Genomic DNA, 13161 nt, shown 5'->3' on the forward strand with positions numbered 1-13161 from the left:
CAAGATGCAACTTGACAGCAAATTTAAAACTAGCTCTATTACCTATATGTTTTACTTCCAAAGGAAGAGAATTCCAGTTTAAAATGGCATGGTAATAAAAATTTGACCTATTGTAGGCCCTAACCCTAGGAACGTGATAATTAAAATTGGAGGCTCCCTTAGTAGCATTATCATTTCTGTTAGAAAAGAGATATATCGAAGAAATTATCATAAAAAGAAATTTGGACTCTAGAGTATCTTATTTGCAAACAAAGTACCCTTTTTATCATTCCGGGATAAATCACAAAAAATTCATATGAAATACTTGAGAGATTGTATAACTTTTTCAATGCTGAAATCATACTTCATCTGAGGTGTTTTAACGAGGCATTGAGTAAAACTTCAGTGTGATGAACTACTTAAAACGATATTTCCCCTTAATTAGAATTCTCTGCTCCAACTTTTAAGATTAACAATTCTTTTTAATTCCATTAGACATTATTATATAGCATCAAAACTTAAATTTGGAAGGCATATTCCCATGCTATATTTGAATTTCGCTGGATCCAGAGGCACATTCCGAAACTTCTTCACAACGCTTTTTTATGTTTTCTTTATTAGCATAATTATCCTAATTCCGAATTATTATTTTCGTTTTTATGAATAATTTCATTTCACGAGATGGATGTATTGGGTTCTTTTGGCTGGCGTCAATTATTTCCTCATCCAATATATTCGAAAACACAACACTTTTCAGATCAAAATTTGGCTCCATAGCTTTCTCACCCTCCATATCCAGAATATGTTCGCATTACTTTCATTAAAATTCTTAAATTTTGATTAGCAAATGAAGATGCTCTCGCCATCAGAGGACGACATGTTGATATGGCTCAGTACTACGAAATATGATATGGATTTTAGCATGTAATGTTCCCTATATACATGTACATGTACATATGTCTATAAGTATCATTAATATAATTATATATTATATCATATACTGTGATGAGTCAATTGGCATACCATGACAAACTTTATAAACAAAAAATGTTTCCTGTCAAAGTCCTAACAAACTTACACGTCATATGCCTACCATAAATTGGGGTTGATATAGATTTAAATCGATTTAAAACATATTGTCCATAGAGGCCAATACACTAGGTGTTTACTGCTTTATTGTACGACGCGGTTTCAGTGGCGATCTTTTGTCACTAATTTTAAAGTAAACCGCAAAGCAAGTCCCATTTCAATCCATCGTAAAATAAAAACCGAGAATTATAACACAAAGAAGAGCTCATCAACAAGGAAATAACCTCTACTTTTACAGAGTGAACTTACTTTTCCCTCTTCGTACATGTGAAAGAAACTTCTATTTTCTTATAACATTGCTATGGCAATGAAATTAAAATTCATATATTCTAAAAGCAGGGAATATATGCTTTTCAAAGGTATAAGAAATAGTGCATTTATTGGGGAAATAAACAAAATCACATCAAGGGGGTATATATATATATATATATATATATATATATATATATATATATATATATGATAAATAAATCATATATCCTTTGTCCGTAATTTTTAAAGATTTCGAGACACTCCTTTTGCATAATCCTGTTTTTACGCGCTACCGGTCAGTTTTACGGTTAAGAAAAGTTTAAAGAAATAACGCAAAATGAAATGAAAGAAGCGTCCTGCTTTTCATAAATCACGATTGAGCTAAATTAAAAGGACTTCATGCAACCCACTGTAAAGCTCAGTACATTATTTAGCTAATTCATAATATATAGGTCAGCGGAACTTTAAGTGTTAACCAAGGACACTGGGTAACTTTGTTTGTTTTACAGATATCGGGTAACAAAGTTATAAACGGTCGGGCGTTATCAGGTCACAGAAGGAAATGCACTGTCGACCAGGTCTTCCTTCGTCCAGAATTTTGAGGCTGCTACATATTAAAACATGTGCAGTGGTTCTTGTTCCGTGTCTGTTCGAGTACAGGACCATGTTGAATGAGGAATGCGTACGTGACTGGTTGACAAAAAGTCTTCATAGGAATGTAAAAACTACTATAAAAGCGTAGTTATGTGTCTATTTCATTGGAAGACATTTTGTAAAGGAACAGGGAATTACACTACAACAGTGACATCAAGCACGGACAAATCCACTCATAAATCTAAACTCTTAGGAGTACCTTCATTTTTGTGCACTTGCAAACGAGGAAATCAATATACTCCACGCTCGTGTGATCGTTTCATTTTACTTTTGTCCACGTGATAACGGAAGCAGAATGCCGGAATAACCTTCCGGCATGTCCAAGTCGGGGTGCATACCTCTTCAGGCACCCTCTCGAGCCATTATTGCTCGTAATTCTGTCATAGGAATTAGCGTCCACATCTGGCGCTGTTTGATTTTGAATAAGAGGGCAATATATTGCGGAGAGTAGCAATGCATTGAAGTTTTAGACCATGCATCAATGTGAAAGTGTTTTTGCTATTTGGATTGTACTAAATAGTAAAATATTGGGAACTGTGTGTTATGTGACCATCGATTGTAAAGCACAGGTAATACCTCTCTCTCTCTCTCTCTCTCTCTCTCTCTCTCTCTCCATGCATTACCTCTATCTCTGACTTTCTACCGATATCATATATTTAAGATTTTTCTTTCAGGGTGTGGAGTGTTTTGGATATTTAGGAATGTCAGGTATACTATACCACATCAGCTTTAATGAATCTGAAGTTGCAAATAAACCCGTGAAATAGCTTAAGAAAGGAATACCGAATCTGTACGAATAAGTCCAAAATCATTTAAATCAGAGACATACATGTAATATACGTCTGGTTAAATCATGTATTTTACGATAAAGTTATGAAATTAACCAGTTGTGCAACTTCAAATTCATAGAGTCAAATGTTCAAAACACATACCTCTGTAATCTTATATTATTCAAGGGGTTAAGAAATAATTTATGATCAACAGACCTGGTCATAGAATACCTATGTTAATTTCAATTTTAAAGACATTATTAGGTGTGCCTCACTTGATAACGAACAGCGATCAATCTCATAACTCCTATAAGCAACACATAATAAAGAGTTGGGCAAACTCGGACCACTGGATATACCAGAGGTGGGATCAGGTGCCTAGGAGGATTAAGCATTCCCTGTCAACCGATCACACCCGCCGTGAGCCCTATTAATAAGGTAAACGGGATTATCCGTAGCCAAAATCAGTGTGCCAAGAACGGCCTAACAATCGGTGAACAAAGCTAAAAACAAGTGTAAAACAAAATACCAAAACAAACAAATAATCTAATTAGTGACCTACGCAAGCGTCCATTTCATGCAAATTCGTTCTCCCGTTGAACGGGTGGTTGTTTGCTTTACGTCTCGTCGAGAATTTTACACTCATACTGAGACGTCACCAGCTGTAGGTGAAGTACCACAAATTTAGACCTAGTAGATGCTTAGCGCTCAGGGCCGTGACAGTGAGGTTTCTTTATCGTGCAAACCCTTACCGCGACACAGGATCTCTGTAATTTTTAAGGTCATATCCTGGAGCCCCGCGATTCTCACTTCCAATTGCCGAGCGTTTGACGAAGGAGCAACCATTACCTATGATTACGTCTTAGGTTGGACGCGGCCATGACACGATCTCCCGGTTACAAACAGAACACTTCCCATGAATGTGATAGATTCAAGGCGCCTTTCCCGAGCTTACCGAGAAAACCCGAGAAGTTGCGAGGTGGTGGGGGGGGGGGGTCTAAAATGACCAAACATAAAATATACAGTGTAAATATAAAGTTTGTTCAAACCGTCCAAATGGTGAGCCACTATGGGAATGCAAACATTTTCTCATAAAAGATATATATATATATTTATGGATATTGTCAAGTATCACGTGGGTACAAATTTAGGAGACAATATTCAAACATCGTCTTGTAGTGTAGATTTAAAGTCGTTCAAACAACAAAATATAATTGAAATGGAGCACTACTAGAGAGCTGAACAGTTCGTTTTTATTCATACTGTGATTTATTACAGGTATAAGATAACGTGGTAATCATGAGTGTTGTGAGGAGCTTTTTGTGTAGTTTTATATTATTTTAATATTTTATCATTCTATTGGACTGCAGGGTATACACCCCTCGGCCAAAAATGAGTTCCCAAGGAAATCTTTCCCGATGTATTTCATCCAAAACTATATTTACTCAAAATAATCTTCTGAAAACATTTCTGGGTCAATTTTGATGAAATAAAGGGATTGGCGTTAGAAATGTTCACAGTGTCTTGCAATGAATTTTTAAAATTTTGCGACCACCTAAATGATTGCAGAGATTTGAAAATTCTAACATCAAAGCTTATTATTAAATTGTTATTTATATCTGAAGCATTTAACCATAGAATTATTCTACATGTAGAATTATGACAGCACTCTGCCTACACCATTGTCTGTTTAATTCAGCTAAACTGAGAAGAAATTGGCTTCGAGTGTTTATGAAACATGGAAGGAAAGTTTTCTTTTCAAGTTCACTATTATCACTTGACTGTATGTGGTAAGGTTTGTGAGAACTTGATTTCGTAGTTAATGACTTTTTTTCCATTCTTTATTCTAGCTCAATTTCATTGTTTTGAATTCATGGATATGACTATATCAAGAACACACAAATTAGTATCCCGGAAAATTATTGGATTTACAGTGTAACATTTTGATTTTACAATGACATTATCGGTCACAAACGACGACAGACTATAAAGTGTTTCATTAATTGTATGAAGTTATTAATGTTAACAGTTCTTTTACACAAAACTTTCAATATGAAAATATATCCTTCAATCACACTGATTCGAGATATATTTCATGTTTGTAATGAATCAAATGAGGCTCATATATCATTTCTAGTTCTTTAACAATGTCTTATATGTAAACATCTATGAGTTTGTGCTCTGTGTTTCCCCGAGAAAATTAAAAGTATCTATGTTCACTATCATTCCGGTTCATTTTCACGCTAGTTGGGGCACCAAGTTAGGACCAAATTACATTGTTCTTTCTAATGTGTATTTCAATTTTCAGATTGTTTGCTATTGGATTTAAAAAAGGAATTCCCCCTACTGTTTGAAGGCAAGGGAAATATGTTGTGGCCAGGTCGACCCACACAGTTCCGAAATAGTTCCATAAATGTGACGGAGCGAGCACTTGTTCTCCACTGGCAGCCTCCTCTAGACAGTACGTATGGATCAACATTGAGTACACTGTATCATGTTTTATAAACTGGGTAAACCTTCCCTAGATTTACGAGCTAATATTATAATCCATACCACGAAGGTTGTCCTGTTGCCATGACCAATAGAGATCAATAGAAAGAGTCTCATGATGCGGTGTCAGAAGATACCATAAATTAGCATCTGACATAGAAAACTGAAACGTCTGTACAAAGAAAATCTGAGGTTTAATTAGCATGCTTTTCATCTTGTAAAAAAAAACATCTGCAAGCGAATAAGATTTGGTTTTATTGGAACAAAAACGTTGTCTTAATTTTCTGTGCAAAAGAAGAAAACTGATGCGAGCAATGACTGAAAATTGATTTAGTATCCGTCTAGGCGTCAATAAATACCTTCTTCCCAGTCCTACCCAACACGTATATCAGTCCAACACATCACGTATCTCAATCCTACACATCACGTACATGTATGTCAATCTACATATGAACATCACGTATATAAATTCAAGTCATCACGTTTGTCAATCCTACACATCACGTATATCAATCCTACACATCACGTATGTCAATCTACACATCACGTATGTCAATCTACACATCACGTATATCAATCCTACACATCACGTTTGTCAATCCTACACATCACGTTTGTCAATCTACACATCACGTTTGTCAATCCTACACATCACGTATATCAATCCTACACATCACGTTTGTCAATCTACACATCACGTATGTCAATCCTACACATCGCGTATGTCAATCCTACACATCACGTTTGTCAATCTACACATCACGTATGTCAATCCTACACATCGCGTATGTCAATCCTACACATCACGTTTGTCAATCCTAGTCATCACGTATGTCAATCTACATATGCACATCACGTATATAAATTCTAGTCATCACGTATGTCAATCCTACACATCATGTATGTCAATCCTACACATCAAGTTTCAATCTACACATCATGTATGTCAATCTACACACCACATATGTCAATCTACACATCATGTATGTCAATCTACATAGCCACATCAGTCAATCCTAGTCATCACGTATCAAATCCCACACATCACGTATGTCAATCTACCCATCACGTATATAAATTCTATTCATCACATATGTCAATCCTACACATCGCGTATGTCAATCCTACACATCACGTATGTCAATCCTACACATTACGTATGCCAATCCTAGTCATCACATATGTCAATCCTAGCGATCACGTATGTCAATCCTACAAATCACGTTTGTCAATCTACACATCACGTATGTCAATCTACACATTACGTATGTCAATCTACACATTACATATGTCAATCCTATACATCACGCATGTCAATCCTACACACCACGTTTGTCAATCCTAGTCATCACGTATGTCAATCCTACACATCGCGTATGCCAATCTACACATCACGAATGTCAATCCTACACATCACGTATGTCAATCCTAGTCATCGTGTATTTCAATCCTATCCATAAGGTTATGTCAGTCCTAGTTTCCTTTGATAGTTTTTCAAGTATGCACATAGTATTGTTAACATTAATCATGACGATGTAGAATTATATACAGGTAAATTTAATTTGCAGAAGTATATGATTTTTTAAAATATAGATAAACTCACAATTCAAGTAAATTTATACTCCATCTACTTCGTTTCATATTTCCCTCCAACTAATACATGTATTGTTGAAATAAACGCATCACCTCACAGGCAGTATTCGGGACGTCTTGGGATTCTTTATTACGATACATGGAGTGGATGGGTTTGCTAGTGGACTTCATCAGTGTATCATTATACGACTCAATCATCCACTAAGTGCCAGTCATTATAAGGTATGTATGAAACCTAGCAAGTCGTAAACTGATAATGTTTAAATTACAAAGGTTTAACTTTTAGAAAATATAAAATTTTCTTAAAAATATAAAATGTTCAAACAAAATTTGTAAAAAAAAAAAAAAAATTGTCAGCAAAGAATTATTTCATGTAGACAAAAATATTAACCTTAAAAGGAAATACTTATGAAATGAAATGCTTACTTCTCCTCGGCACCTACCCCACCTCTGGTATATCCAGGGGTCCGTGTTTGCCCAACCCTATGTTTTGTATTGCTAATAGGGAGTTATGAGATTGGTCACTGTCCGTTAACTTCACCTTTTCATACTGCACATTACGAATACAAACTTTGATACTCTACATTAAAGCGTTTTTTAATTTGATTTTATCTTTATTCCCTTTGTAGACCGAGTTTTCAGTAACATACCGTCCAGTGTTTGAGTCCTCAATTTACGACTTCCGGTTAGTCTCTCTCCCGACAGCTGACCTTCAGTTCGACACCAATGACGACACGCTGGCAACGCGAATTCGGACTCAAATCGGAAAAGTTTCGGGCATGTTATTTTCTGTATCATTATATCTTTTAGGCACTCATTAGAAGGTCCAGTAATCATTAGATGAAACCAAAGTGTATTTTAGCTTTCACGTTTAGGCTCATTCCAAAATTCTATAGTATTGTTTTTCCTCTCGGTCCTTCATTTTGACTTTTGGGTTATCGGGTAGTCAGGTGTTAGGACGAAAAGCATGTAAAAGACTTATTGATATAGCACGCACGATGATATGATAGAATGTAGATTGATAATTTGCATCAACTCGCGGAAAGAAAAAAAATCAGTAGAAATTTCGTACTTTACAACAGAAATCATTAGAGAAATGTTGGGTCGGATAATTTTTTTCCGACCGGGGCAATAAACAGTATTCTGATGTAGGTCACATAAGACTTTGAGAAAATCAAAACCTGATTTGGAACTCAAGTCGTTAAATTTTGAGAATCAGATTCATTTCTGTAGATCCAACTTCTCCTGCTGATTGGACGACAGCAATGTTCTGCAATTCCGATGACGTCACGATCACAGTGGCGTTTGGTTTGCCCCCGAAACACTTCAAGATGAGGACATTTGACGTCACAATCGTGCACATGTTGAATAACCATTCTCGCTTATGGGAAAATTCCAGCAGAATTTCCATACTAGTAAGTTTTAGATAGACTGCAGTGATATACAAATGTACACAAGAAAACAAGAACGTTCAAGTAGATTGATTGATTGAATATTGTTTAACGTCCCTCTCGATAATTTTTCACTTATATGGAGATGTTACCATTGCCGGTCAAGGGCTGCAAAATTTAGGCCTACGCTCGCCGCTTACGGCCTTTGAGCAGGGAAGGATCTTTATCGTGCCACGCCTGCTGTAACACAGGATTTCGGTTTTTGCAGTCTCATCCGCCTCTTACGAAAAACAAGGGGTACTGAGGACCTATTCTAACCCGGAACCCCACGGGATCGCTAAAGTAGAAATCCATTAGCTGTCAGGATTGTGATTTTATCTAACTATTATTACCGGTATAGCAAAGTGGGGTTTCTTCTATTATTTTCAAATTGTGTAATGGTTTGTTTGTTCTTTTTCTATCATTTTCAAATTGTTTAATTTTAAAAACAACTAAATTAATATCATTATATAAAATGCATATAGCAGAAAGGTGTGATTTGATAAAGCATCGTTCTTAGGATATGTTTGACGTGTGATTTGATCAGCCTTTTTGTTATAGGATAGTAATGTTGGACAATTTCATCAGCTGCAATGGGTGAGTACTTTTCAATAGATGCATATTTTAAAACACAGTACTTATCGGAATTACTGACACAGACTCTGTCTAACCTGGCACATTTTCCAGAATTACAGCAACTTCAAAGAAACAGACGGGGACAGGTTTCTGATACTGGTGAGTGAGTGTCTATGCAAAGTCTGATTCTTTCAATGTTTGTGTGGTTTTTTTCTTCTTTCTTTTTCATTTTTATTTATTTGTGATTTTTCATCATGTTAAATGTTATCTTCTCTCTACACATGCTTTAGCTTCGTCCTCTTGACATGGTGATAGGTCTAGAAGAGTGCATTTGTTACAATAGTGGCGGATTGTGTGTAGGTGTGTGTCGGCAATCCTCTTGTGAGATACTCAAAGGTCACTCAAAGCAAGGTAACAATTTTATTTATATAAAGAAATTGGTGTGTGTTTCTTTTCATTCTGGTGAAAATGAAGCGCAGAACTATTGCAGCAACGTGATATTTCCTTCCCCGCATTAATCAAAACTGCAGAACAAATACCGTGGACCATGTTTGAAACATGAAGTCTCTGTTGTTTTAAGAATCAATCGTATTCATTTCAAAAACATTTAGAGATAGATTAAGACAGCTATCGGTAGCTAATTTCTTTTCTTTTTTTTAAAAGAGGAAGAAAAAGACGCAGAGGAAACCGTAGTTTTCATTGATTAAAATTAAAAGCGCTTAAATTCCCAGAAAATTTTAAAAAGTTTGAATCATAATTAATTTGCATATATATTTGATGGGTTAGGTTTCAAGTATTTTAAATCACAATATTTACAATTCCAATGTTTTTACCTTCGATATCTTTACCAATTGTAATGATAGCCATTTGCTCATGAATGCAATGCAGTTGTAAACAATGCGCGTATGAATTTCAATAAACATAGTGTAGAATTTAAACATACTGATTTGAAAATAAATGAGGGCATAGACTGCAGCAGTTCATGCTCGCATATGTTTCATGAAGTATGCTGGCGTGAAGTGTTACAGTTCAAGCCCCCCTGTGTTTTCAGAAATGAAATTTATTTCTTAATTGTGCACGTGTAGACACAATAAATATTGGAAAGGTTGGGCACGGACATCATCTTATTCTTTGTTTGCAGAAATTCCTTCAAGCAGAATTTCTCTGGAGGATGAAATCGCCACCACCAATCCTCTCTCCGAACACGTTTTCTCCATTTCTACCTCAATATCACTTCTAATGATATCGGTGACAGTCGGATTCATACTTTTCTTCCTTAGAAGACGTTTCAAGTTTGACAGCAGAAAGAAAAATCATGATGGTAAACACAAAATTTTTATTTTCTTTTATGACAGGTAAAAATACATAATAATACGTAATGTTGAAAATCCCTAATGTGGTACTTTATGGTCTTTGCAGCAAACTTTGAAATGATCCCTAACAACCATGATGCCTCTGAAGCTCTGACGTCACTTGAATCGACTGTACTTCCTGCCGCAGTATATCTGCGACAAACACATCCAGATGCCCTTTACTTTGATGGTAATTTTGATCCTTTTATCAAACCTTCCCCAGATTTTGACAAAGGAAGTATGACTCTCAGTGAACAAATGCTTCAAATCAACGAAAACTACCTCAAATCCATCAACCACGACGGAAGCCAAATCAGCCTAGGTGAAAAGAGCCTTTAAAAACAGGTAATATATAGTGAACAGACGAATGGTTGCAGGTTTTGCTACTACAAAGCTCGAAGTTTGATGATAACAGAATAAAGGGGGCATCGCAAAATCAAGTCTTCATATTAATTAAAACATGGACACGAATTGTGCCCCATTGTTAGCTTACCTGTTTTTATATTCCTATGAAGCAGAGTTTATTCAAAAGCTTTTACATGAGAAGAAAAAAATTTCCTGCTGTGGCTTTCAACTGGACATTTGATATATCGACGACGTTTTATCTCTTAAGAATAATAATCTATCAACAATACTAGTAATCATTTTCATTCATATGTCGATTCGATATATCCCTGTGAACTCAAGATAAAAGACTCCACCGAGTCCTCCACATCTGCTTCGTACTTAGATATTTTATTGAAAATAGATATTAACGGCATACTACCAACTCACCTTTATGACAAAGGGATGATTTCAGCTTCTCCATCATCAACTTCCCATATTTGTGTAGCAGTATTCCATTATCACCTGCATATGGTGTTATATCTCTCAATTGGTTCCATACGCAAGAGGTTGTTCTGCGTATGATCAGTTTTTAAATGGAGGTAGGCAACTGACAAACAACTTGATGTTACAGGGGTTTCAACAGTATTGTTTAAAGTCAGCATTACTCCGTGTACCTAATCAAGACATAGGGATCATGGCGGGTGTGACCGGTCGACTGGGGATGCTTACTCCTCCTAGGCACCTGATCCCACCTCTGACATGCATTGGGGTCCGTGTTTGCCCAACTCTATATTTTGTATTCCTTATAAAAGTTATGAGATTGATCACTGTTCGTTATCTTCACCTTTCATACATTACCAGTAACCGATTTCAAAATATACCGCGCTTCCGGGGCTTCGACCTCTGAACCCCACGAGAGCTTTGCTTTGGAGTAACGTGTCTGGAACCGTACCTTTCCAGGAATCCCGAATTTTTATTATAATGTCATTTCTTGCATGGTAATCTTGAAATTCATAGATGATTAGATGTAAATCCTAATCATTGCAAACTAGGCCTTTTCTTAAAACATTTTACATTGTAATTAGAATTTGATGTAGTAATATGTCATTTCCACTCACTGAAAAATCATGGTTAAAAGTGCTCCTGTTCCTCTAGATTTCTTTGAACAGCAATCAGATGCAGCAAACTGATCTGTTCCGATCTGTATCACGTGATCCGTGCCACATTACTGAAGCTAATATACTAATATTTCAAAGATGTTGGATTTGATGATTTAGACAATTTGATTAACCTTGCATTTAAGGTGTACTTTGTCATTAATTACAGAGTATTTGCAGATGGTGGCGGTTTCGCTTTATGGAAAGACAATCATGTAATCCACGTGAACTGCAATACACGGAAGCTGAGAGGCCCGGAAACAACCCAGATTCCCATTTAACACCACACAATAGTAGTGTGACGTGTACGGGTGCAAGGACTCGCTACTCATGTTTTTATTTTGAGGCCAGTCCACATTACAGGGATAACATAATCCAGACTCAATATAAGCTTCACCAACAATACAGTTCTGTATATCAAAATGTATGGGTAGATAACTGTAGGTTAATTTAACCCAGTTTGGAGACGTTGTGAGGTATCATTTAATTTCATCCTAGTTAATCTGGATCAGGATTAACTTTCTAGAGTTTAGATGAAATGATTATAATCTGGATCCGGATTGACTTTTTAGTGCATGAATGACATGAGCTGGATCCGGATTGATTTTTATTGTTTGAATGACATGATCATGATTTGGATCCGGATTGACTTTTCAGTGTATGAATGACATGATGATGTATTTATTGTTCCCGGTTAATCTGGATCCGGATTGATTTTGTAGTGTTTGAATGAACTAATGATGTGTTTGTTATTTTTAGTTGATTAATTTGGATCCAAATTGACATTTTTAGAGTTTGAATGTTGATGATAATCTGGATCCGGATTGATCCTTTAGTGATTGAATGGCATTATGATGTGTTGTTATTCGTAGTTGATCCTGTAGTGATTGAATGGCATTATGTTGTGTGTTATTCGTAGTTGATCCGGATTGATCCTGTAGTGATGGAATGGCATTATGATGTGATTGTTGGAGTAACAAACCTAATAAACGTTACTTTAAGCATGTATTAAGACTCAGACATGAGCATGCTTCCCGAATAAAAATGAATTGACTTTTGTTTCTCATTTGAGCAATACACTAAACCAACTATATGGCCTTGTCGAAAAAAAAATGTAGTTTTCGCAAGACGCATTTCATATTTCATGACATAATTCACGAACTATGTATATATTACCCAATACCAATGTAGCCGACTTTTTTTTTCTTTTACAAACTTTTGGTGTTTATGATTTCGTATACTAGTATGATTTGATTATGAAAAAAGGAACTCTCTCTCTCTCCCTTTATATATATATATATATATATATATATATATATATATACATGTATATATATATATATAAAGTGAATATATATATATATTGCGAAAACTATAAAAAGCAAATACACTGGATATACCCTTTTGACCGAGAACATAATGAGTATGAATTACTCGTAACGTTTGTTCATGCTAATTGTGCTATTCTCAATATGAATTATAGGTTGAAATA

The 13161-nt window shown here is 35.7% G+C and overlaps 1 protein-coding gene across 1 annotated transcript; it reads left to right on the top strand.

Annotated features, from left to right (window-relative positions):
• Positions 1-1879: 1879 nt before the first annotated feature.
• LOC125652677 (uncharacterized) lies at positions 1880-12723 on the top strand. The gene is made up of 12 exons (XM_048882031.2): positions 1880-2543; positions 2649-2682; positions 5053-5205; positions 6928-7049; positions 7457-7604; positions 8061-8242; positions 8819-8854; positions 8945-8992; positions 9124-9244; positions 9975-10154; positions 10253-10530; positions 11839-12723. The coding sequence occupies exons 1-11, from the start codon at positions 2448-2450 to the stop codon at positions 10522-10524; spliced, it is 1392 nt and encodes a 463-aa protein (XP_048737988.2). The 5' UTR covers positions 1880-2447; the 3' UTR covers positions 10525-10530; positions 11839-12723.
• Positions 12724-13161: the final 438 nt, after the last annotated feature.

This window comes from Ostrea edulis, chromosome 5, assembly GCF_947568905.1.
Source record: "Ostrea edulis chromosome 5, xbOstEdul1.1, whole genome shotgun sequence".
In the NCBI taxonomy this organism is placed as follows: Eukaryota; Metazoa; Mollusca; class Bivalvia; order Ostreida; family Ostreidae; genus Ostrea; species Ostrea edulis.